This window comes from Coniophora puteana (assembly GCF_000271625.1).
Source record: "Coniophora puteana RWD-64-598 SS2 unplaced genomic scaffold CONPUscaffold_6, whole genome shotgun sequence".
Lineage (NCBI taxonomy): Eukaryota > Fungi > Basidiomycota > Agaricomycetes > Boletales > Coniophoraceae > Coniophora > Coniophora puteana.
Window position 1 is genome coordinate 1 of NW_006913058.1, and position 23540 is coordinate 23540.

Consider the following 23540-nt stretch of genomic DNA (forward strand, 5'->3'; position numbering starts at 1 on the left):
AGAGATATTTTAGGAAGACCATGTAGAGATTTGTGTTGGGCACATAACTGTTATACTTACCTCGAAGTGCATTATGAAAACAAAGTTCGTTCATTCGTAATTTTTGTTTCTTGTCCTCTGGGGCCTACCCCTCTGGTAGACAAGGTATAGGATTGCATACTAGTAATTTTTCTACGAAATTGGGCCAGAACAGTGCCGAACTGCAGCCAACATCATCCTAGAACAGAATTCTGACTCGAAGTATTCACAGTGTGCTACACCCTAGTGCATAAGTATAGTGAATATAGACAGTGTAGCCTGTGGCTATTTTGATTTATTTGAAGTGTCAGTAGCTTCATCACAACATTGTCAGTATGATTTTCGGAGCTGCTGTTCTTTAAGGTGAAGCTGGACAGCGGTGTGCGGGTGGTGCGTGGGCGGTGCGTGTCGGAGTTTGGATCGTGGATCGTGGGCGCGGCGAAATCCTACGGCCCACTCAACGCATAGGCCCGGCAACTTCCTCAACGTCGGCCTTGCTCTCTGTCTTTTTCTGTCTCTTTCTTTTTCGCTCCTCCTTATCCTGTCATGGTTGGGACGAGGCGGAAAAGCAAGGCTGCCGCTGCCGCCGCCGTCGCGCTGCCTTCTGACGACCACGACGGTGCATCCACAACGCACACCGACGACTCACACCACGCATTCAATGTGTCCATCCCCATCGACGTCGACATTGACGCGCTCTCAAATATAATCCCAGACGTCTCCTTCTCCTCGCCTACACCTGAAACGATAGTCTCAGTCTATAGGATCCTTCTCGGTCAATTTGCAGACGCTGACATCACGCGACGCGAGCTCGAGGAGGCGCGCGCTGAGGTCGAGCGCAAGGATGTCGAGCTCGACCAAGCTATCCAGGACAGGGATGGTCAGACGAAGGATTTGGAAGGCTCCCTCGAAGAGGCACATGGGCAGCTCGAACAGGTCAAGAAGGAACGCGACCAACTTGGTGCGCATATATCCTGTTCTTTTTAGTCATCTCTGTGGCTCACTTTTCATGTCTATAGCGACCTCCAAGAATGAACTGCAGACGCAGCTTTCGATGCTTACTAACTCGCAGTCGTCCTCATCTGTCGAGCTCGACCAGTATCGCCACCGGGTCGAGGATGCCGAACGGGAAAAGCGAGACATGATCAGTGTTGTCAGCAGGCTCAAGGAAGACGCGTCGCAACGAGATGGTAAGCAACTGATATCCCGTTCTCTAACACAGCTCACACAGCGAACAGAGGAAATTCAAACTCTTCGCTTAAATCTCAAACAGGCTCGTCAGGAGTACCAGGGCCTAGAGACGCAAGTAAGAGAGCTGCGCTCGACGGAGACCTCCACCAAGGTGCGTAATAATATCACCCAGTATGACATCACGACATTTACCTAGCCCACACAGTTCAAACTCGACACGACCACCCAGCAGCTCCAGCTCGCTCAGAAAGAAGCCGAACGCGCCTCCCAAGAGCTCACCGCCAAGACCGAAGACTATGCCCAATACCGCCGCACCAAGCACTCGGAGCTTGCCCAGCTGCAAGCGTCCATGGACGCGCTCACGCAGACGCACGCATCGCTCGAGAGCTCCTTCAAAGCGCTCCAGTCCTCGCACAGTGCGCAGTCGCACCAGCTCTCACAGGCCCTCGCGACCGTGCAGGACCTCAAGAGCCAGATCGCCGAGCAAGAAGCCGCGTTCGCGAGCGAGGTGTCTGGGCTGCGCCGGCTCGTGGGCATCATGGAGGAGCGCGAGAAGACGGCGAAGGGGATTGTCGAGTCGATCGAGCAGGAGTGGGCACGTGTGGGCGACCGCGCGGAGAAGCGCGAGGCGGCACTCAGGGCGGAGACGGAGCGGGAGCGCAAGGCGCGCGGGGACGCGGAGAAGAGGGCGGACCAGCTCGAGGCGGTTTTGGAGCGCATTAATCGAGGGGACTTGCCGCTTCCTGGTGTCAATGGAGGCGCACCTGGGACACCTGGGACGCCCGGCACGCCTGTGAGGAACGTGGACCCGATGGCGGACGGCATGTATGGGCTCAGCCCGACGGTCGCGATGGTCAGCAAGGCGCAGCGGGGTGGGAAGACGTTCACGGAGGTGTATGCCGACTATGTCCGTTTGCAGGAGGAGTTCGCGAAGAAGTCGGCCGAGTACGACCACATGGACCGGACATTGTCTGCTGTACTCGCCCAGATCGAGGAGCGGGTGAGTTGCATGGATATTCATGTCTCATCTCGAGATTGACGCGCTGACAACGATACAATTCCAATAGGCCCCTATCCTGTCTCAGCAGCGCGATGAATACGAGCGCCTCCAGTCCGAAGCCGCGCAGCTCGCTTCACAGCTCTCGAGCGCGTTGTCCGAGCGCGACGCGAACGCCTCCGCGCTGACGGAAGCCTCGCAGAAGCTCAAGAAAAGCGCGGACGAGAACAAGCTGCTCACCGACAACCTCAACGATCTCGGCCGCCAAGTCCAAGCGCTCCTCAAAGAGCTCGGCCGGCGCTCGGATTCGTCCATCCCCGACTCGGACGAGGAGCTCGAGTCCCTCGACCTCCCCGCGCCGCAGCTGGAAAACGACATCGACGCGGTGATCACGAACAACCTCGTCTTGTTTAGGTCGATACCGGAGCTGCAGGAGCAGAACCGGAAGCTGCTGAAGGTCGTGCGGGAGATGGGCGCGAAGATGGAGGCGGAGGAGAGGGAGTACAGGGACCAGCTTGATCAGGAGCAGAGCGAGGCGGTGCGCGAGGCGCATGAGGCGATGCGGGAGCTCGCTGAGCAGCTGGAGAGGCAGAAGAGGAGTGCGGAGGTGACGATTCAGGCATACATGAAGGAGCGGGACGCGCTGAAGAGCATGCTTGCGCGCGAGGGTCGTGGCAGCGGTGTAAGTGTGGGTGCGGGCGTGGGCGCCGCAGGTGTGGGAGACGTGGTGATGGGCAACGGGCACGGGTACGGAGGCGGGGCAAACGGCAATGGCATCGGGGATGCGTCGGTGGAGCTGGAGGAGGTGCAGGCGCAGTTCGAGTCGTACAAGACCGAGATGGGCATCGATGCGGGCCGGCTCCGGGAGGAGCTTACCGCGGCGCAGCGCGAGGTCGGCGGGCTCAACGCGAGCCTCGCCAAGGCCAACGCGAAGATTGAATACCTCACTGGTGAGCATCTCATCTCCTTTCCTTCCGCCTCGCCCATCGTTTTATCAATCGCACCGTTGCGTATATGCGGATACTGACGTTTGGAATGGAAAATTCTGCGTAGATCGCCAGCGGATGTGCCAGGAGCAGCTCTCTCTACAGAGCCGCGACCTCGACAACCTGCAGAAACGGAACCAGCAGCTGTACGACCAGTACACGCGCATGGACGTTGAGTGCCACCGCGCATCGGACGAGCTCGTCACCGCCAACAGCCGCGTCGAGCAGCTGCGCAATGAGAACGCGAACTTGCGCGCCGAGAAGCGCATCTGGGAGGTGAGACCGTTATATGATATGGGTATTGGCATGCGATTTCTAAAATATAAATCGGTTGGCAGGGCGTCCAATCGCGTCTGGAGGAGGAGAACAAGAGTCTCGCGGTGGAGCGCTCGAGGCTGTCGGACCTCATCTCGAACGTGCAGAAGATGCACAACGACCTCGAGCGTTCGAACGAGAACGACCGGCGGAGACTCGAGGGCCAGGTGCAGCTTCTTGAGAGCCAGGCGTGAGTTTTGCAATTTCCTGACAAAAAAGGAGGTTTTGCTAATGCGGGTGGATTCCTCGTAGTCAGGACCTGAAGACGCAGCTCAGCCAGGAGCGCGACGCGGTCCGACATGTGACGCTGCAGAAGGATGTGGAGTGCAAGGATCTGCAGGGTAGGCTCGACAAGACGGTGCGCACTCACCCATTTTATATTCCTCACCCCCTTCCGCAAACGAGGCTCATGAGACATGTTTGTTCTAGAACGAGCTGCTCTCCGGGACGCGCGCGACGCTCGCCGGTGTGGAGTCGACGAAGAGCCATTTGCAGGAGCGTGTCGATTTCCTCACGCGCCAGCTACAGGGCAACGAGGAGAAGCTCGCGGTCTACGAGCGCAGGGGTGGCAGCGGTAGCAACGGGAACGGGGATGCGGCTGCGCGGGCGATGGACGAGGATTTGCCGCGAGAGCAACAGCTTGAGCAGGAAGTTGCTGAGCTACGGTGGGTGCCATTTGCTAGATTTGTTATCGTTAACCCGTTGCTGACCTTGACCGATCTTTGGTACAGCTCTGCTCTCAAGGTTGCCGAGGTCGACTTGGCTTCTGCGCGCAGCCATATGCAGCAGTTCCAGGAGATTAGCCAGGCGAACGAGGCTGCTCTGTCTGCGCTCAACACCACTCACGATCAGTACAAGGCCGAGACTGAAGCGAGACTTGTCAAAAACGAGGTCCGTATACACCCCACAAACAAGTTAGGTTTGAGGAAGCAACTGACCCCACTTGAATAGGCCGAGTACAAGGCTCTACAAGAGAAGCTGCGCGAGGCCGAAGAGGAGCTCAAGCGCACCAACGCCAAGTACGCGGAGTTACAGAACGCGTTCGAGACGGAGCGCGCCACCTGGGCGAACGACAAGAAGACGCTCGAGGAGACGATCGTGGATATCAGCTCGCAGGAGAAGAACTCGGAGAGCGATCGCGCACTGAAAGAAAACGATTTCCGGCAGCTCGAGCAGCGCGCCGTTGTGCGTTTTTATTTTCATAATTATTCACGCCGAGTTACTTATGTGTTTCGATAGGCCGCAGAGGAGCGCTACTCTCGCGAGGTTGTCACCCACGCCGAGTCTATCAAGGTTATCGACGGTCTTAAGCAGCAGTTATCAGCAGCCCAAATGACAGCACGGGACAGCTCGCTGTCTGCTGCTAACGCTCAAGCGAAGCTCGAGTCGGCCGATGGCAGCTGGAAGCAGCAGAAGGAGGCGTTGGACAAGGAGATCTCGGACCTGAACGCACGCTGCAAGGATCTCGCCGCACAGAACACGCTTCTCCACCAACATCTCGAATCCGTCAGCTCGCAGGCTGCACGCATCCGCCAGGCCGCAGACTCAACCACCGCCGAAGGCCAGTCAGCTGATGATGCATCGGGCGACGTCGACACCAAAGTATCCGAGCTCCGTTCCGTCGTCGCATACCTGCGCAAGGAGAAGGAGATTGTCGATCTACAGCTCGAGCTCAGCCGGCAGGAGAACCTCCGGCTCAAGAACCAGATCGAGCACCTCAGTCTGTCGCTGTCTGAGACGCGCACGACGCTCGCCGAGGAGCGGCAGAAGGCACTCGAGGCGGCGACGTCGGACTCGCAGCACGCGGAGCTCATCGAGCGCATCAACCAGCTCAACATCCTGCGCGAGAGCAACGCGACGCTGCGCGCGGACTGCGAGAACTACGCGAAGCGATCGAGGGAGCTGGACGCGAAGGTGAAGGAGCTGTCGGCACAGCTGGACCCTGTCAAGGAGGAGGCGCGGTCTGCGAAGGCCGAGCTGGGCGCACGCGCTGGGCAGATTTCGAGGCTTGAGGAGGAAAACAGAAGGTGGCAGGAGAGGAATCAGCAGCTGCTGAGCAAGTACGACCGCATCGACCCTGCCGACATGCAATCCCTCAAGGACGAGATCCAGGCGCTGCAGACCCAAAAGGCGGAGTTCGACAGCCTCACAGCGGCCAAGGACTCACAGATTGCGGACCTGAGTGCCAAGGTAGTTGTGGCACAGGGCGAGGCGACCAAGCACATGGAGAACATGAAACGCAACACCGGCATCATGAAGCGGCGACTTGACGGCTTCAACGCCGACAAGAAACAACTGGAAACCACTGTTGAGGATCTCAAGAAGCAGATTGAGACGCTCACCGCGGAGAAGTCAGCCGTCAACGCTGCGGAGAATTCTTCTGTGGAGGCGACGAACGCGCTGAATCAGCAGCTGGAGACGCTGAAGCAGGAGAAGCAGACGCTGGAGAAGACGTTGGCGGAGGAGCGTGAACGGTATGCTGCCGCTGCAGCAACACAGCAGCCACCGCAGGATTCGACAGAGCAGACTGTGCTCATTGTAAGTCTACTTGCACTTTTTTTTTCTTTGTTGAAATCTAATCTCATGTTCGCTCTTCAGGATTCATTGCGCCAGGAACGCGACCAGCTTCTGTCAGAGAAGGAGTCGTGGAAACAAGGTGTTGCTCCTGTTGCTGAGACAAACGGAACCTCGGAGGATCTCGTCAAGGCACGGGATGAGGCCCTTGCTCAGGCCAAAGTCAGTGTTTTAATTGGTTTTCTCGGATACATGATGCTGAGAAATTTACCAGAAAGCATCCGAAGACGCACAGAAGGCCCAGGAAGAGGTTAGGAACATTCGCAACTCCAACGTAAGTTTCGCTTTCGGTATCATTCCCAATTATTGTAGCTAAAAGATGGCTGCAGGAAAAATTCCAAATGCGTATACAAGACATGCAAAAAGCTCGGGAGCGCACTGCTTCTGAACAGGCCAACGCCGTCACTGCGGCCGTGGAGAAGGTCCGAAATGAGCTTGCGAGTTCAAGTGCTCCTAGCGATGACGAGACGGCCAAAAAGCATGCGGCGGAGCTAGAGGCTCTCCGTGTGCAACTCGTTGCTCAGCACGAAGCAAAACTCAAAGAAGCTGTCGACGCCGCCGTCGCCGTTGCCAAAGCAGGAGCCCCTCCCACGGATGCCTCTTCGCAGGAGGCCATTGACGCAGCCGTCAACGCTCGTATGGAAGAAGTCACTGCCAAGCATAATGAAGAGATCACCGCTGCAGTTGATCGTGGCCGCATGGAACAGGCTGCAAAGAGCAAGATCAAGGATGCCCAACTCGTGCGCTCCCAGACCAAGCTCAAGGAACTCGAGGCGCAGATCGCAGGATGGCGAGAGGCCGGGCTGGTTCCCGAAGCACCCGCTTCAGCCGTTCCGGCAGGTAAAGCGGGTCCTTCAGGCACGGCTGCGAAACCCGCTGGTACGGCTGCTGCTCAGAGCGGCCAAGCAACCAGGCTCGCGGCTCCTATCCCGGCCAAGCCAGTAACAGCACAAGGGGGCGTGACGGCTCCTACGGCCTCGTCGGCCGCCAGAGCCACTGGCGGCGGCGTACCGCTAGGCACAGCCGGTGCTGCAGCGAGGGGTCGTGGCATAGCTCGCGGCGCTGGACGTGGTACTGCCGGCCGCGGACTCTCAATCAGAGGTGCAGCACCTGGCAGGGGTGGGGCACCCGCAGCAGCAGCAGGGACGACGTCCGCTGCTGGAGGGGCAGCAGCTGCACCGACGGAGGGCGTATCCATCATGGGTGCTGCCAACAAGCGTGGGCGGGAAGATGATAACACCGAGGACTCACTCGCAAAACGTCTCCGTCCCGAAGGAGCTGCAACGGCTGCCGGTGCCGGTGCTGGGAGCAACAAACCGCCTGTGACGCTTCGTCGGCCTCCGCCAGCATCATAACCGTTGACAATGTTCGTTCGCGCTGCGTGTGGATAGTTTTACAGTACTTAGCACCTCCCTGTTAGATTTTCTTGCTTACAATTTTATGTATTCTTAGCTTAGCTTACAACATATCCTCGTTATTGCATCTTGCCCAACATTGCACAGTACGTACTGCATTTTTACACATCTTCAGATTTTTTTGTTGCCACCAAGTCTTTCGTATGGACAGAAATTGAGACTATCTAGCGCGGTTGTACCGACGTTATTTTACCGTAAGCTAAGCAGATCCGAGTCTTTTCACGCGTTCTGATTGCGAGATATTGAGAGTAGGCGAAAGAAAAATCATTGCACCGCAGAATTTTAAAGCCTGAGTTATAAAGTACGCCGGAGATGGCGCCGGCGGCCCAGGAACGCGGCATACAGACCAAAAGGAACGTGAGAAGAATCAAACCCCAGAGTGCTTTTACTTTATCTACGCAAAGTACGTTTTACACTTGTTTTACACAACGTCAAAAGAACGCAGCGATACCATATGTAAACTCGCTGCACAAAGGATATTAGCGAACTACCATGGACTCTATGTGTTATGCTGCACAACACCCAGCACAGCAAGACGAGGAATCTCACTATAACCACTATCACAAACAGGCTAAACGGAGCATGATTGGTCCCATGCCTTTGGAGGCTTTCTTCATGGATAGGGACTTGTGCCCCCTTCCTTCGGAAAAGCCCCTCTCTGATAACATGCGGAAGAGGTTCAAGGATGCCGTTGAGGGCATAAATGAGACAACGACTGTGGAAGACATTGGCCGCATTCTTGTAAGTGTATCACACACATCAATTAATGGATACATGTTTTAAGCAAAGGGCTGGAGTCTGCTGCATTGAACAATGCGGAATGTTGGAAAGATTTCACATTCGCCGACACCCATGATCCTGCGTACGAGGAGAACTATGGTGCTTGCGAGCCAAATATCTGTGCCTTTTCGAGAGAAACGCTGGGTAAAACGAAACAGATTCCCCCGCCCACGGACTCCTCAGCCAAACTCGCCGACAAAGACGGGAAATTGACGGGAAAGGCGATGTTTCAGACGGCAGACTTCGTCTTTAACATCAAAACAGGACTTGACCCTTTCCGCGATCCTGAGGCAGGCGATGATCTGTCGAAATTTGATCTTTTTAGAAAATCCAAAGCCGAGAATGACAAAAGGCAAGCCATACAATGTGTTGGACAACTCGTTCAATATTCTGCTCAACTCCTTGCCCAGCAACACCGCACATCCTGCTTTATCATCTTGGTGTGTGGCCGCAGAGCTCGTTTCATCCGGTGGGATCGCGCTGGAGCCATGGTAACTCGCGCTTTCAACTACACAAAGTCGGATTATCTCCTTGAATTCCTATGGCGCTACGACCAAGCCAGTGACACCGACCGCGGAGTCGACACATCTCATCATCAAGTCACGTCAGAAGAGGAACAAGCCTTCAAATGCGCTATTGAGAAGCACATTGAGTTACAGTTCTTCGACACCCCCGCCGAGACAACTGACCGGGTACTGTTCTCAACGCATCTTGAAGAGCACTATGAGCCAGGAAACGTCACGAAAATGGATGTTTTTGATGAACTTTCCAAATCGACGAAGCAATATCTCGTCTCCAAACCCTTTGTATCGCCTGAAAACGCAACAGGCCGGTGTACGCGCGGCTACTGGGCCGTGGAGGTAAACGATCCTGATCTTAAAGTAGTCTTTATCAAAGACACTTGGCAAATATGTGAGAAGGGCGAGCGAAGGGAGGACGCCGTTTACAGGTCTTTGAATGGGAACAACGTAGCTAATGTGCCTACATTGTGCGCTCACGGTGATGTTAGGCATAGAAATGGTTCTCAAAGATGTAGGTGCTGTTCCGTTTGGCTGTGATCTTCATCGTTGACTCAGTCATCCTTGCAGACCAACGCACTGTAACTCAAAATTACTTGGATGAACCATGGGTTGCCAGGGGCAAGAAAAATATCGCAATTGCAGTTCATATGCACTATCGGCTTGTTCTTAAGGAGGCTGGTGTTTCCCTGGACTACCTCAAGAACTCGTCTGAATTGGTTCATGCTGGTCGCGATGTGCTGATTGGTAAGTGCGACAGACGAAAGGCCCAGACTTCAACCAGCTGATCGTGCTACAAGCTATCCGGGATGCCTTCGAGATCCATCTACTTCATCGGGACGTCAGTTTTGCCAATGTCGTGCTTTTCCGCGAAAAGAAGGGAGACCGCCGCCTGGGGCTGTTAACGGACTGGGACTTCTCTTGCACCACCAACGAGAACGGCGTTGCGAGCGATGCGCACAGAACTGTAAGCTCCGGTTTTATTTTGTCAAGCTCATCGTCGTTCAACGTCACGTCATTACACTAGGGGACTTTCCCCTTCATGTCTCTCAATGTTATAAGCTGCTCCCCAGGGTTTCGCCATACTGTGCAAGATGACATGGAGTCTTTGGCCTATGTTCTCCTGTTTTGTTCCATGACTCTCCTTGAACACGCAGAATATCCGCAATTTATGGGGTTGGTAGTCGGGCTGTTCTTCCCAGCGCCGAGCGACCCCGACGAAGACCATACCGGTATGCCGACCTTGAAGAGCGACTGGATCTTCGACCCACGTCCTACGTTTCGGACGCTTTACATGCTTGGATTCGACAAGGGAACGCGGGAGTTGTTCGAGAACATTTTCTTCAACCTATCCCGATGTCAATTTGTGAAGTGTGCTCAAAACCTCGCTACTATGACTAGGCCACGGACATCGAAGTCAGAAACACCGTACCTAGCCGATGATCTCAAGCCGCAGTTGGAGGTAGTCGGGTGGACACCCGAGAGTTTTCTCCATCTACTAGACGACATCATAAAAGAAGACTCGTTGACAAATGCCAGCACGAAGAAGTGGCGAGACATGCTGGCTCAACACCGCAGATTTGTGCTGCTCCCGTTGTCGGTGCCTTCTTCACATTCTACTGCTGCACGCAAACGAGATAGGGAAGACACCCCAGACTCCACTGCTAAAGGCGACTCGTTTGGTCAAGGACCGTTAGGAGACCAGGCCGCTAGCAAGAGAGCTAGAAAAGATGAAGACTCCGAAGTTCAAACTGGTTGATGAGCTCTGGTGCATGTCGTCTCGGAAGCATGAATGGAACCTCTCATGATGTCGGGGATTAGTGATGGTGGTAACCAGTACTTGGATGGGAATTGCATCCATCCGATTGACTTCGTATATTATTAATACTAGTATTGCTGTAATGCTTCGAATGAAAGACTGTCAGTGATGACCCCACCGGAACCGTTGTTAGAAGAGCATCATTGTAGCCATATACAACCGTGTACTTAAACATTCTTGTAACTGCATTGTCCCCCAAACGCCGTTTACACAGCAGACCCCCAAAGGGCAAAGAAAAGCTTGATGCACAGTGAAGACACCGCGCACACTCTTATGACACCGTTTTCCTCGCTTGCTCTATATCGTTCTTACCAAATCCAACACGCTTCAACAATACAACGATGACATCAAACGACCAATAGACAAACTTCATGAATTAATAACGCTGATCAACCTGGTTGTGCATACTCGAGTGAATGAGAACGGCATAAAGAATAACTAGCAGATCAACTACTGACGTTACGGATTTCGTGGTAGGGAGAATACGGTAGACAACTTTAACCCCGAATCAATCAAGGGGAAAGCCTAATAAACTTGAAGGGGTGGCATGAAAACGGTACGTAATCAATGCAACAATAGGCGTTACTGTAATGCGTTAAGTGGGTCGTGCGGTGAAGTAAAAGGCGTGGGTGGAGGTGGAGATGAGGACGAGAGGAAGTAAGTAAGAATCGAGTAAAAAGTCATGATACTAGAGCGTGATGACGAACTTGTTACGATAGAGGGCGGCGGATAGCGGTAGATAAAAGCGGAAAGGGCGGGGAGGGGCGAGGGGAGGCGAGGTGAGGTGACGATATGCGAGTGGAGGACTAAGCGAAAGTAGTATCGACAGCGAGGAGGCAAAACAAGCGAGAATGAGATAGCATGTACAGGATGGATGCGGATGGGTAATGTTATGGACTGCGGAAAATATGCAAGCGAATAAACAATGTTTTGAATTGGGTTGCGGGTGATCGAAATTCAAATGGATTTTTGAACCGATGGCGGATTTGAGTTTGTAGGGTTGAAGTAGGAGTTGAAGCCAAAGTCGAAGTCCAAGAGAATGAAGTTTGACCTGCGAAAGCGAAACCAAAGAGAAAGTGTCCACAAATAGAGATCAAACAACAAGCGTGCGAGACGTCCTCCGGCCAGATACAGTCTTGCTCGGCACAATCGCCCTGATCGCGCGCATGAGAGACGCCGGATTCTTGTTCTCGCCCTTGTGCGACGCCGAAGGCATAGCAGCCGGCGCCGTGAACGCGCACGTAATGAGCCCAAAGTCGTCCGACGACGTCGAGTGCACGTTCCAGCAGTCCTCGTTCGATACCGGCGGAGGCATATTGTTCCGGCGTGAAGTGCTAAAGACCCTTGTTGTAGACTGGTACAGCGAAGTCCGTTTCCCGACACCGTTCAAGGAGCCCTTCGGTGCGGCAGGCCGCATGTTCTCGGACTGGTAGCCCTTGCCGACGCGCTTGACACCGGTGGCGGCCATAAGGAAGCGGTCGTAAACGCCTTCAATCTTGCGCTTCTCCGGCGTTGACATTGGCGGTACGGCAGACATCGGTCTGGCGGGATACGGCTCAACAAGGCATGGCGATGTATTGAGATCGTCTGCGAACTGCACGGAGCGTCTGCGCTTGATGGAATTCGTAAAGTTGCTCAGGCTGACGCCGTCAGCTTTCTTCGCGGACGGGGGACTCGCGAAGAACATCTTGGGGTCAATGATGGCGGACAGTCGAGGGGATGGTGCCAACGTCATGGAGGGCTCTGCCAAAAAAAAAAAAAGGTAAAAACTGTGCATCAGCTATGTGCAATCGGGGTGATGAAGCCAAGAACACAAACCTGACGAGAGCTCCCGCTCAAGCGAGGCCACCGGCCGAATATGCCTAAGCAGGTTCCCCTGCGACATCGACTTCTCCGGCCTCTTGCTCGGCGTCCTTTCCACAGCCACGCCCGAGTCTGGAGTTTCGTCCAGCGCCTTCACGGCATTAAGCGGCGACCCGATCGTGTTCCGCCGTCTCCGTTGAGGCGTGCACGCCAACACGTTGATGACTGGCGAGCCCGTCACGGGACGCTGGGACACAGATAATGGTACAATCTGCTGCGACGTTTCGGTGTCGTTCGTGACATAGGCGGAGAACGTCGTGTTCGCGCTCATATCGACGCCGGCACGTGCACGCGTATCTGTGGGCGGCGACACAGGCTCGGGGCTTCCTGGCTCCATCGGCGCAAAGATCTGGTTCGCAGCGAGGATCTTCCTGGGTACGCGACTACCGGAGCGCTCGGTGCCATTCGCTTGCGACGAAGAGCGGGAGGGCAGCTTGAGGGGCAGGGGTGTCGGGGGTGTGATAGCGTTCGCGGCGAAGCCTTGCTGCGTCTCTCGGACGACCCCTAATTGAAACGCGGTGAGCATGACAAACTTGAGCATTAGAGGTTGAGACTCACTCTGGACATCGCGTATCCAGATAGTCATCCGGTCCATATCAGCGTCCTCCTCAGCCACTCGCGACGTCTCACCGTCACGGTGAACTTCCTCCCAGCTAAGCCAACCTTCGTCGTCCGAAGGCACAGGCTCATCAGCCAGAGCATTGGGTGATGACCGCTGCGACGACGCAGGACGGCCGCCGAACGCGCTAAACTGAGACGACTTGTACAGCCGCTTGCCTTTATCTATCCCGACCCATAAGCACATCCCATCCAAACCAAGAGAAAATCAATAGAAGAGTAAGAACGCACCAAAGGACGCCTTGAAACTTTGCTTCAGCCCCGTAAAGCTCGTCTCCAACGGGCTCGTAGGCTGACTCCTCGACGGTCCAGGAAAAACTGGCTCTTCGTCACAAATACTCGCGCGCCGACGCGAATCGGGATACACGCTATGCGGCCTCGACAGCTTCGGCAACACCGACTGCCTCGCCTGCGCCGTGCTCAGTTCTTGAACGGCAACCATAGAGCAATCGTTGAATGCCTCGTCGAAGAGCTCCATGGCTTCGGGAGTTGCAAACGTAATAGGCGCCCTATGACGGCAGCGCGCAGGCGACGACGGATCAACCACGAATCTTGCAGTATGCTCGAGATCCGTATCCTCGTCCTGGTCGTGGTCGAGGTCAGAATCGCGATCATCATCCTCGTCACTACGATCGCCTTGCATAGCTTGTTCACCAGCATCGACATCACTACCGCAGTGCGTGCCCGTGTCCGTGCAGCTCGTCGCGTCGCTCTCCCCAAGCATCTCCCTCATCCGCTCGCGCTCACGCTCCCAATCCAGCATGCGATCGCGCACGCTCTCCTTTCCGCGGCGCGGGTTGCCAGTGGCAAACGAGTGCTCGACAACCATCGAGTCCGGCTCCCTCTCCCTCTCCGCCTTCTCTTTTTCCATCTCCTGCGCAGCAACAACAACACCAGCCGGTGCCTCGTCCTCCTCGCTCCGCCGGGGCTTCCTGGTCTCTTTAGCCTTGGGCGAGACAGGCGCAGGCATCGTAAGCTCATTCACATCCTTGTTGGCAGTGAGCGGCCGTTTGACCTCCTTGCCCTTGGCGCCCGCCTTCGCGCGAGCGCCGGTGTGTGCGGCCAAGTCGACATTGTGCGCAAAGCTCGTCAGATCCGTGAGCACGCTCCCGCGTTTGCGCCTTGGCTTGTCTTTGGTGACAATGGCGGGGGTGGGGGTGCCTTTCTTGCGGCCTCCCGTCGTTGGCGCGGGGTCTTTGGCAATGCGGAACGCGTTGTCCTTCTTGCCACCGGAAGACAGAGCGTTTTCATTCTTAACTGGGGTGTTTTCGTCGCGCTTGAATTGGCGAGAAGGTTGTCGAGGGCCGAGGGGGCGTCGTGTTGGAGAAGCCATCGTTGGTGAAGCAAGTGGATGGGGTTTCTTCGGCAACGCGGAGGTCATAATGGGTGAAGGCTTGGCTGGAGTCGCGCCCGTGTGCACCTTGACGCGAGAATTGGCGGCCTGCATCTTGGGCTGAGAGGCAGAGCGAGAGTGTCCATGGGTGGCAGCGGACGCGATGCGCGTAGCTGTGATAGTGACCTTCGAGTTTTCCTTGTCCGCCTTCTTTGGCTGCTTCGTGTGCTTGGAAATCGCGGTCTTGGAAATAGGAGGCGTCGCATCACGTGTCCGCGTTTGCGACCGCGTCCACGGCAAAGAAATGTCCAAAATACGCGATACAGAGGCATCGTTGCGGACATCTCGGTTGGTAGCAGAAGGTGGTATGGCGACTCGCTTGTTTGGTACAGCAAGACTGACGGCTTTCCCTGAAAACGCATTAGCCTTCAACGTGGAACACCTATAATGATACTCACTGTGCCCGAGACCTGTCGGCTTCGCCACAAAGGTTGGTTCGCTCCAATACACATCTCTCGTTGCCTGCTCCGTATTACAGCGCAAGTCGGCGTTCGGCATAATCATGCGCCTCAGCAGCTTCTCTACAGACTTCGAAAACGACCACGTTCCCACCCATTCGCCGCGCATCTACGCCACGAGGCAGCAATTAGCGCGCGGCTCCGTACGGAATGAAACGGGCAAGGACAATTACCGTTCTTTCCCAGTACTTCTCGAGGTCCTCCTGCGTCTCAAGCGACTCGCCCTCTGCGAGCTCGAACGGCGTCCGGCCGACGAGGATCTCGAAAAAGGTGACACCGAGGGACCAGACGTCCGACTTGCGGGTGTCGTGAGCTATGCCCCGAGCCCGCTCGGGAGACAGATACTGGTGTCGTATTGTCAGTTGCCACGTAATAACTTATATAAGGCAAAAGCGCACCTCTGGAGTACCATATGTGAGATTGCTCTGGAAAGGATTGAGCTTGTTGCGTTGCGTTTTCTCTGCGAAGCCGAAGTCGACGAGAACTGGGACTCCTTCGGGAGATAAGAGAATGTTGGCAGGTCTTGGCAGGTATTAGCACATCTGAAGAAACAGGAAAAGAGGGACGCTTTTACTTGATATCGTTATGAACGACGCCTCGAACATGCAGAAAGTGAATGCCAGAGAGAAGCGATCGGAACCAATTCTTGGCTTTTGGTTCAGGCACTTCCACAGGCACGAGTCGGGGGAGGTATGGCCTAACCTGACTGTAAGGACACGTCCACAAGCGTCAGAATGGTAGGCTTACATGGTGATCATTGCCCGAAGGGGCGTCATAATGAACGAGTGAAACGGGACGATGGACGGATGTGGGTCATCCTTGAATGCGCTCACAATCTTCATCTCCCGCCATCTGTGAGGGCGGAGGGTTCAATAAAAAATGCCAGTGCGACTAGGTGGGACGCGCTTACAGAGACCTGAGCCGAGCAGCGTTTTCGGGTGTCTGGTCGCGGATAACAAGCTTGACCGCGACTGGCATGCCGACCGCCTGGTGGTGGGCATGTCTTGGATGTGCAAGCCAGACGCTGCCCCAGTTGCCGAAGCCTATCTGCGGAAAGGTGTCGGCGCCACGGTCTAACTATGTTTGGGGATGTAGATGTACCTCTTGAATAAACTGGAGGTAGTGAGCCACGCGGTCATCCGTGACGCGGTGGACATCGGGATGCTCGATATTCATGTCCATTGTGAGACGTTGCATAGTGAGACCTTGACGTGAGGTTGCGGAGTCTTGAAGTGTGTCTTGGGTCGGAAGGTGTTCCGAGTCTTGAAGTATAATATACACAAGCCAAGGAAACAAAGGAAGGAGGGGGGAAGGGGGGAAAGAGAAAAAGGGAGAATAAAGAGATGTCAGAGACGCCAAAGACGACGACTCCAGCGGGGAAGAACAAGTCCGAGTCGTTCTCCCGGTTAATGCAGATATCACACTCGAACACGGCTCAAACACCCACAAACAGCGCGTCTAGTGTGGCAAAGACGCGCTCCGAAAACGTGACATTCAATTCCTCCCACACAAACGCCTCATTGCACGCCCATTGCTTCCGAGCTCAAAATTAAAACAGACGTCACAGCCTCACGGGGATAGCCACAATAAGCACCGCCTCGTCAGCAGGAACACGCAGAAAAAAAGACAAAAAATACAGCCCACCGCGAGGGTCGAACTCGCAGCCTTCAGATCTCTAGTCTTAAAAGTCTGACGCTCTGGCCGATTGAGCTAGGCGGGCCTTTTATTCATGGCTCGAGAGGGCGCATATGAGGTAAGTGCCCAAAACACCCACGATCTCTGTCGAGACCCCTGTCAACTTCCAAGCCGCTCTCCCGGCCCCGCGTTCCATTTTGGGGCCCACAAGCATAAACTTATGCGCATTGTCCCTCTCCTCTTCACCTGCAATCCATCTGCATCACATCCTCTCTTTCGAGAATAAGCCCGTAAGCTGTTTATTCTTAGCGGTTCTCTAGTACCTCTAGGCTCCCATACAACGCTCTTTGGAAAACGTTGCTGGATACCCTCCCGGGGTCTTTCAGTACTTTGACGCTCTAGCTTGCTAAGATCACCGGGACTGGCCACCCTTCTCGTACAGCAGCCACGGTCTGCCTGTACCACCCCCCACACACGTGGACCCACACGCTCTTTCCCCCCGCATTCCATGGCTGCTCCTAGTGCTGGTGCCATTTCGCGAGACCACTCACCCACACGCAGACTTGTCCCAAGTCACCCCAGTCGCATAAACGCGATCGCCTTCTTTCCGGAGAGCGAACGCCTGGCGAGCGCCAGTCAGGACGGGGATATCTGCATATGGAACGTCACAACTGGGGAGGTCCTTGGTGGATCATCGGGAGCAGAGTCCGAGTCTAGCATGGGACAGCTGAACACGATTGCAATAGCCCCTGACGGTCAACGCGTCGCAGCAGGAGGGGAGGGCAAGGTGGTGTACATTCTCGATGCCATCTCCGGGAAGAACCACTGCTCGCCATGCACTGGGCATACGGGCAGCATAACGTGTGTCGCGTTCTCCCCTGACGGCTCTCGTCTCTTGAGTGGTTCTGCGGACGAGTCTCTGCGCCTCTGGGACCCCATCAGTGGGAGGTCTATGTCGAGCCGAGGGCTTTGGTTTACACAAAACGGCGAGATAACATCCATTGCCTACTCTCCTGATAGCAAGCGCATTGCAAGCGCTTCCTCCACCGGATCTCTAATTATCTTGGACAGTCGAACGGGCGAACGTATATCAGAGCTGGTCGACTCTCAGGCTCAATATTCACCCATTTACTCCTTGGCTTTTTCAGCAGAAAACGTCCTTGCCTCAGCGCGGGACCACAGCATTATCCTGTGGCAGGACGGTCTGAGATATATTAACGGGCCTCTCGACGGCCACACAGGCAGCGTACGTTCGATCGCATTCTCCACTGACGGCCACCACCTCGTCTCTGGGTCCGACGACTGCACACTGCGCATATGGGACGTCGCCACGAAGAAAGAAGTCGTCGCTCCGCCTCTTCACGCCCACGGCCGCACGACGCACGACGCCAGCCCCGTCTCGAGCGTCGCGATCGCGCCGGATGGCAGCTATATTGCCAGCGCTTCCTCACATGACGGTGACAATGCTGTGTGTTTGTGGGCGCTCGTGAGTATCCTCGCTTCGCTTCGAGTCCTCGACCACGCCTCGTCCCTGGTCGGGACCTTATTGTGCGATTTGAAAAAAATTGAAGTGACAACGTGTGCAGCCTTCGATCGTCGGCGCCGGCGCCGGTGACAGCGCCAGCAACTCCGCTCAGGCTGGACAACAAAAGAAAAAACCTGCTGTGGCTCGGCTGTCGAGTCTTTCGTTTGGCGACGTGCCACAAGTAGACGACGATCCAGTTTGCCAGGTACGGCTGCTTCCTCCTTTGCTGCAGTCCTCCACCTCTTCCGGCTAACCTCGCGCTTGACACAGGACGCCCACGTCGAGTCACCTATGAGCGAAACGCACCAGGCAAGTTCGGGATCTAGCTCGGACACAGCGCAAGAAGAACCGCGTCAAAGTATGCTCATGAAAGTGTTCGGTCGTGGCAAGCAGTCGGACAAGTCCAAGGGCAAGCAGCCAGAACGACCCAAGTCTCCCGAAGACTCTCTAGTAAATCCCCTTCCTCGTTTTACTGCAGATTTTTTCTAACGTTGATTAAGCCCGTAAACATGGTTGGCGGCCGACGCCGCGGTGGCCTGGTGCCCGTCAATGCGCCGCTGCGACGGTTTACGAACCCGGAAGTCGAGGATGCGGACTTGAGCGACGATGTTTCGTCTGGCATTGAATCGTCGGAACCAAGCGAGCATGGATTTGTGGAGACTGTGTGCTGGTGTTTATGCTTCAGTGCGAAAAAGCGGCCTGCTCGGTAACCCTTTAATCGAGTCGATCATAGTACTTGAAGATTTTGCAATTCCCCTTATAAAGTGGCCTCTTAGAGGCCACCTACTTTTTTGTTGTCGGAGTTTTGGAGCAAGTATCCTGTACACGATCCTGTACCTAGCTTTAAAATTGTTCACCTGGCTGGGACGTCAAGCGTATGCCTCGACTATTGTAGCAGTTGTGACCATGAGCATAATTGACGCTACAGTCACTAGTCGCCCCCACACGTAGCAGCCAACCTGGTAGACTTCGGACCGGGAGTCGAAAATTCGAACTTCGAGTGGTCTCACATCACGTGTTTCACCGCCTGAATCGGATGTTTCGTTCGTGGGCTAATCCGACGACGACCTCCGCTTGCTGACGAAGTCGCACAGTACTGGGCTCGGCCCTGATTGTTCTGCGCTCTTTCATAACTAACTTACGGAGCATCTTCTCTACCCTTCCTCTGTTTATATTTTTTTTCTGGCTGCTGCTCTCCTCGACTTGACCTGACTTTATGTCGGACATCGTTGTGGTGTCCCGGGAGGAAGCCGGGAGCCAGTCGCACTCTCGCATCAATGCGACGAGGTCCCAGCTCATGGTTCTCGAGGAGGCGTTCCCCGAGCGCCCTGAAATTTCGGCCCCTGGCAAGGTGTTCACAAACCAGAACTATTTTCCGTCGGACGAGAGGCTCGAGGAGCTCGCAAAGGAGACCGGACTGTGAGTTTTTCTTCTTTCCTTCCATTCTTACTTCGAACTTGCGATTTTTAATTTCTGGCTTTTACCACGTGCTGACTTTTTTGTTGTTTCTTCTTCTTTCGCTCATTTTGAATCGACAATTCGACAATAAGGTCGACGTCTTGGATCGCACGATGGATCCAGCGTCTGCGGTGTAAACGGAAACGTAATCAAGAAGAGGAAGACAGGAAGGCCAGAGGACAAAATGGGTCTGCCTCGGTCACATCTGAGCCGCCTCGGAAACGCAGACGGAGGAAAACACAATTAATGGACGGGTCCCTCGAAACTACACCACACAGCATCAGCGCCAGGGAGCATAATCCACGAGTCGTGTCCGTCAAGGAGGAGTCGCCCCAGCCGTGTCCACTCGCGCCGCTGCCGCAACCGTCGCCGGCGCCGCCCTCCTCGGCCGCGAGGTATGCGCCTTTGCTGAGCAAAACCGCGACACTTTTTATACCGCATTCTGCACCACTTCGCGAAGACTTCGTGCCCCGCCTGCGGCCTGCCGTCTGGCCATCTTTCGACGACTCCGACGACCCCGACGTCTCGCCCCCTGGATCTCCTATCACTCGCACTTCTGCCACGCGCAACAAGAACACCACTACCGATTCCTCAGCTTCGCCTTCAAAACTTGCATCTCCTTCCCGCAGCACATCCCATCAGAACGGCAGCACTGGCCCCAGCACCAGCCTCAACAACGCTTCTTCTTCGACCCCAAATCCGCCTTTAGCATCCCCAGCCCGTAATGACCGTTCGTCTGCCGCATCTCCTGCCCCGTCTTCCACATCCACATATGTTACGTTTTCGAACAGATTCCATGGCCACAAGTTCAACACCCAGATAAACTCTCCAAGTTCTCCCGCCCCCGCTGCCCTCGGCGCTCCTGCCTCGTCCGCTCGCCCCCGCAGCCGCACGGACCCGCCCCATCCCCACTCGCCGTACACGCCCCTGTCCAACTCCAACACGCCCCCGCTCAGCTCGCTCGCGCCCACATCGCCGCCACCGCCACCGCCTCCCGCGACCGCGACCGTGGCTAGCCCCGGAAGCGGTACTGGTGCCGGCGAGGACACCGCCGGCTCCGTATGCCCGATGGCGAATCTGCCGCAGCATGATTTGTCGCGCAACTGCTCATTATGTGCCAGGCACGGTCGACACCACCGTCCTGGTCACATATTTGCGGGAGGAAAAGGCAAGGGCAGGCGCAGCCGCGCGAGCTCTTCTGTCTCGTACACCAACAGGAGTCCCCCAGCCGACGCGTCTGCGTCTCCATCTGCATCTGCATCCCGGGTGTCGTCAACGACCCCCAAGATCACTTTTTCGCGGCCCGCAGGTCTCCCCGCTGCTGCTGCTGCTGCTGATCGATCCGAGCAACACCCACAGCAGCAGCCAGACTCACGCGCAGCCTCCACGTCCGCCCCGTCTCCTGTGCCCCGGACCGTGCCTGGGCCTGAGCTGTTCAAGCCCAATGGAAACAGCAGCTCGGGCGCGCCCGTGTCCGGGGCCGGGCCGTCGCCGCTCAAGCCTCGCCGTGTCATTCTCAAGATGCCGGCCGTCGACAGTGCGAGCGTACCCCCTGCGCGTCCCCATTCACATTCACATCCTCATTCTCCGCCACGTTCGTATTCCGGGCGTCACAGCGATGCTTCGCCTGAGCATCATCACCGAGGCGGGCGGAGGAAGCGGCATTCGCAGGAGCATGTTCATCACCACCACCACCACCATCAACATCATCATAATGGGGCTGCTGCGGTGCCGCCGTCGCCTCCGCCACAGCTACCGCCACCGCCGAGACGGAGTCTGAAGAAGCTTCTAAATCCTTAGCATTGCCTTCTTCCATTCGTTTACCGTTTTTTCTTCTTTGTTTATTTTGACACCGCGCACCACACAGAGTGAATTGTGTTGCGCAGCTGTCGGTTTTGGTTCAGGCAGAGCGAAACTTTTGGCGCGACCGTTTTTTCTTGGACCGTTAGGGTCGCCTAGAGCAGTACTTTGCAGTTTAGAGAGGGCCTGTGTCGTCTCAACTTGGCCTCTTTCGGGCCATCTATGGTATTGGGTGTGCATGCAGCAGACTAGTTGTTGGAAGGAGGGCTAGAGACACGCGAGGGCCTACTAGGGCGTATGTTGACTGGTTCATGCAATGGTCCCAGTGCTCAGACCTGGACAGATGGATGGACGAGGATATACATCATACACACACATGCGAGGATATTTCATGGTGAGGTTATGGGCTACGTAATATTCCATGGTAGTGCTAGATGGGTGCGTTTGAGTAACACGGGGCTGGACAAACATGAGCGGTGGTAGCGAGAAATACCAAACCCCAGTAAAATGAACTGGACTGTCGAATGACGTGGTTTGTGGATCACGGGCGCAAGAGAAGTCGTCGGAGATCCGAAGGTGCGGCTCAATAGCTTGTTTGTATCTTTAGTTTAGTATTCGCAAGGTTTCCAGTAAGACTCGTCATGGCTTCGGCGGACATGCAGAAAAATACGAGTACGCGTCTTCTCGGGACGAACAGGAGGGCAGTCAGCTGGCCTGGTAGTTTGCAGGCCGGTGCCGGGTGGTTGACGTGCAATCACTGGGGAACGTCGTAAACGTGCGCGTATGGAAGGCGACACACCGAAGTTTCCCACGATTCCTTCCGTTGGTTTTTTTAAAGCTCTTGCTACTGACCGCCAAACGTCTACCTTCGCCTCCCCAGTTCAACTCTCCCTTATCCACTTCTCCCCTCCAAAAATGTCCCTTCCCCAGCCTGTTCCCCCCTCCTGGAAGGTTTGTCAATGTCCTGCTATTATATCTCAGACATTCCATTGAATTATTTCTGTTATTCTTCTAGGACCTCGGCAAGTCCTCCAACGACCTGTTGGGCAAGGACTACTACTTCCAGACCACCTCCCTCGAGGTCAAGACCAAGACCCCCTCGCACGTCACCTTCAAGGCCGCCGGTCTCCAGGACAACAAGTCCGGCGCCGTCAACGCCGATCTCGAGGCCAAGTACGCCGACTTTAAGAACGGCCTCGTCTTCACCCAGGGCTGGACCACCGCCAACGTGCTCAAGACCCAGCTCGAGCTCGATAACTACCTCGCCAAGGGCCTCAAGCTCGACGTCAACACCTCCCTCAACCCCGAGAAGGGCAACAAGGGCGCTCTCCTTAACTTCATCTACAAGCAGTCGGGCGTCCACACCCGTGGTGCCCTCGATGTCTTCAGGGTACGTCACTTCGCTTCCGCGTTTCTTGCACCTGTTCGTGTTCGCTGAACGTAACACTGACAACTCACATGCACAGGGCCCGACCTTCACCGCCGACACCGTCTTCGGCCGCGATGGCTTCCTCTTCGGTGCCGAGGCCGCATACAACGTGACCGAGGGCCGCGTCTCGCGCTACGCGACCGCCATCGGCTACAACGCCCCCGAATACGCCGTCACCGTGCACGCCCTCAACAACCTCAAGACCTTCTCCGCCAGCTACTACCACCGCGTCAGCCCTGACGTCGAGGCCGGCGCCAAGGCCGTCTACGACACCAAGGCTACCACCCCCGGTGTCGCCCTCGAGGTCGGTGCCAAGGCGTGCGTATTGATTTTCTCTTTCCTTATGAGATTTGTGCTGACGAACAATTTAGCTACCTCGACTCTGCCGCCTTTATCAAGGCCAAGATCAACAACTCTGGTGTCCTTGCTCTCGGTTACACTCAGGCTCTCCGCCCCGGTGTCAAGGCCTCCTTCGGTATTGCTCTCGACACCCAGCGATTGAACGAGATCGCCCCCTCAGGCCCAACCCACAAGGTATGCTCCTTTCTTCCCATGCCTGTCCAACTTCAGCTGATTACTGTGGCAGGTTGGCGCTCACGTCGTCTTCGAGTCTTAAGTTTCGGGATAGAGCCACCTTATGTTCTAGATAATGTCGCAAATAATGATGTTCTTGACATTCCTATTATCTTCATGCGGACATGACGTCACGTCTCGCGACCCTGTTCCTGGAAAATGAACAACCCTCGGC

At 55.5% G+C, this 23540-nt stretch overlaps 7 protein-coding genes and 1 non-coding gene across 8 annotated transcripts; 6 read left to right on the top strand and 2 right to left on the bottom strand.

Annotated features, from left to right (window-relative positions):
- The first annotated feature begins 515 nt into the window (after positions 1 to 515).
- Positions 516 to 7701, top strand: CONPUDRAFT_103859 (uncharacterized protein). Its single transcript, XM_007770151.1, has 15 exons — positions 516 to 979; positions 1038 to 1208; positions 1257 to 1360; positions 1415 to 2209; positions 2277 to 3156; positions 3260 to 3468; positions 3531 to 3697; positions 3760 to 3865; positions 3937 to 4172; positions 4239 to 4398; positions 4459 to 4692; positions 4747 to 6045; positions 6106 to 6243; positions 6296 to 6355; positions 6411 to 7701. Exons 1-15 carry the CDS (start codon positions 565 to 567, stop codon positions 7434 to 7436), a joined length of 6000 nt encoding a protein of 1999 aa, XP_007768341.1. The 5' UTR covers positions 516 to 564; the 3' UTR covers positions 7437 to 7701.
- Positions 7702 to 7990: 289 nt separating this feature from the next.
- On the top strand, positions 7991 to 9397 carry CONPUDRAFT_123622 (uncharacterized protein; the record flags this gene model as incomplete). The annotated part of the gene is made up of 2 exons (XM_007770152.1): positions 7991 to 9308; positions 9365 to 9397. Coding segments are annotated over exons 1-2 (840 nt in total), but the record flags the coding sequence as incomplete, so codon positions are not given.
- A 41-nt stretch (positions 9398 to 9438) lies between these two features.
- Positions 9439 to 9947, top strand: CONPUDRAFT_40888 (uncharacterized protein; the record flags this gene model as incomplete). The annotated part of the gene is made up of 3 exons (XM_007770001.1): positions 9439 to 9531; positions 9579 to 9761; positions 9822 to 9947. Coding segments are annotated over 3 exons (402 nt in total), but the record flags the coding sequence as incomplete, so codon positions are not given.
- A 4981-nt stretch (positions 9948 to 14928) lies between these two features.
- Positions 14929 to 16121, bottom strand: CONPUDRAFT_55996 (kinase-like protein; the record flags this gene model as incomplete). The annotated part of the gene is made up of 7 exons (XM_007770047.1): positions 14929 to 15054; positions 15119 to 15289; positions 15344 to 15467; positions 15520 to 15642; positions 15693 to 15797; positions 15856 to 15992; positions 16047 to 16121. Coding segments are annotated over 7 exons (861 nt in total), but the record flags the coding sequence as incomplete, so codon positions are not given.
- Positions 16122 to 16582: 461 nt separating this feature from the next.
- On the bottom strand, positions 16583 to 16665 carry CONPUDRAFT_t61. Its single transcript has one exon. It is a non-coding gene; the product is annotated as a tRNA-Lys (tRNA).
- Positions 16666 to 16857: 192 nt separating this feature from the next.
- Positions 16858 to 18960, top strand: CONPUDRAFT_165129 (WD40 repeat-like protein). Its single transcript, XM_007770153.1, has 4 exons — positions 16858 to 18114; positions 18167 to 18310; positions 18376 to 18555; positions 18606 to 18960. Exons 1-4 carry the CDS (start codon positions 17089 to 17091, stop codon positions 18813 to 18815), a joined length of 1560 nt encoding a protein of 519 aa, XP_007768343.1. The 5' UTR covers positions 16858 to 17088; the 3' UTR covers positions 18816 to 18960.
- A 262-nt stretch (positions 18961 to 19222) lies between these two features.
- Positions 19223 to 21816, top strand: CONPUDRAFT_165130 (uncharacterized protein). Its single transcript, XM_007770154.1, has 2 exons — positions 19223 to 19524; positions 19656 to 21816. The coding sequence occupies exons 1-2, from the start codon at positions 19322 to 19324 to the stop codon at positions 21361 to 21363; spliced, it is 1911 nt and encodes a 636-aa protein (XP_007768344.1). The 5' UTR covers positions 19223 to 19321; the 3' UTR covers positions 21364 to 21816.
- A 429-nt stretch (positions 21817 to 22245) lies between these two features.
- On the top strand, positions 22246 to 23455 carry CONPUDRAFT_82012 (uncharacterized protein). Its single transcript, XM_007770155.1, has 5 exons — positions 22246 to 22314; positions 22379 to 22753; positions 22830 to 23110; positions 23164 to 23326; positions 23379 to 23455. The coding sequence occupies exons 1-5, from the start codon at positions 22279 to 22281 to the stop codon at positions 23406 to 23408; spliced, it is 885 nt and encodes a 294-aa protein (XP_007768345.1). The 5' UTR covers positions 22246 to 22278; the 3' UTR covers positions 23409 to 23455.
- Positions 23456 to 23540: the final 85 nt, after the last annotated feature.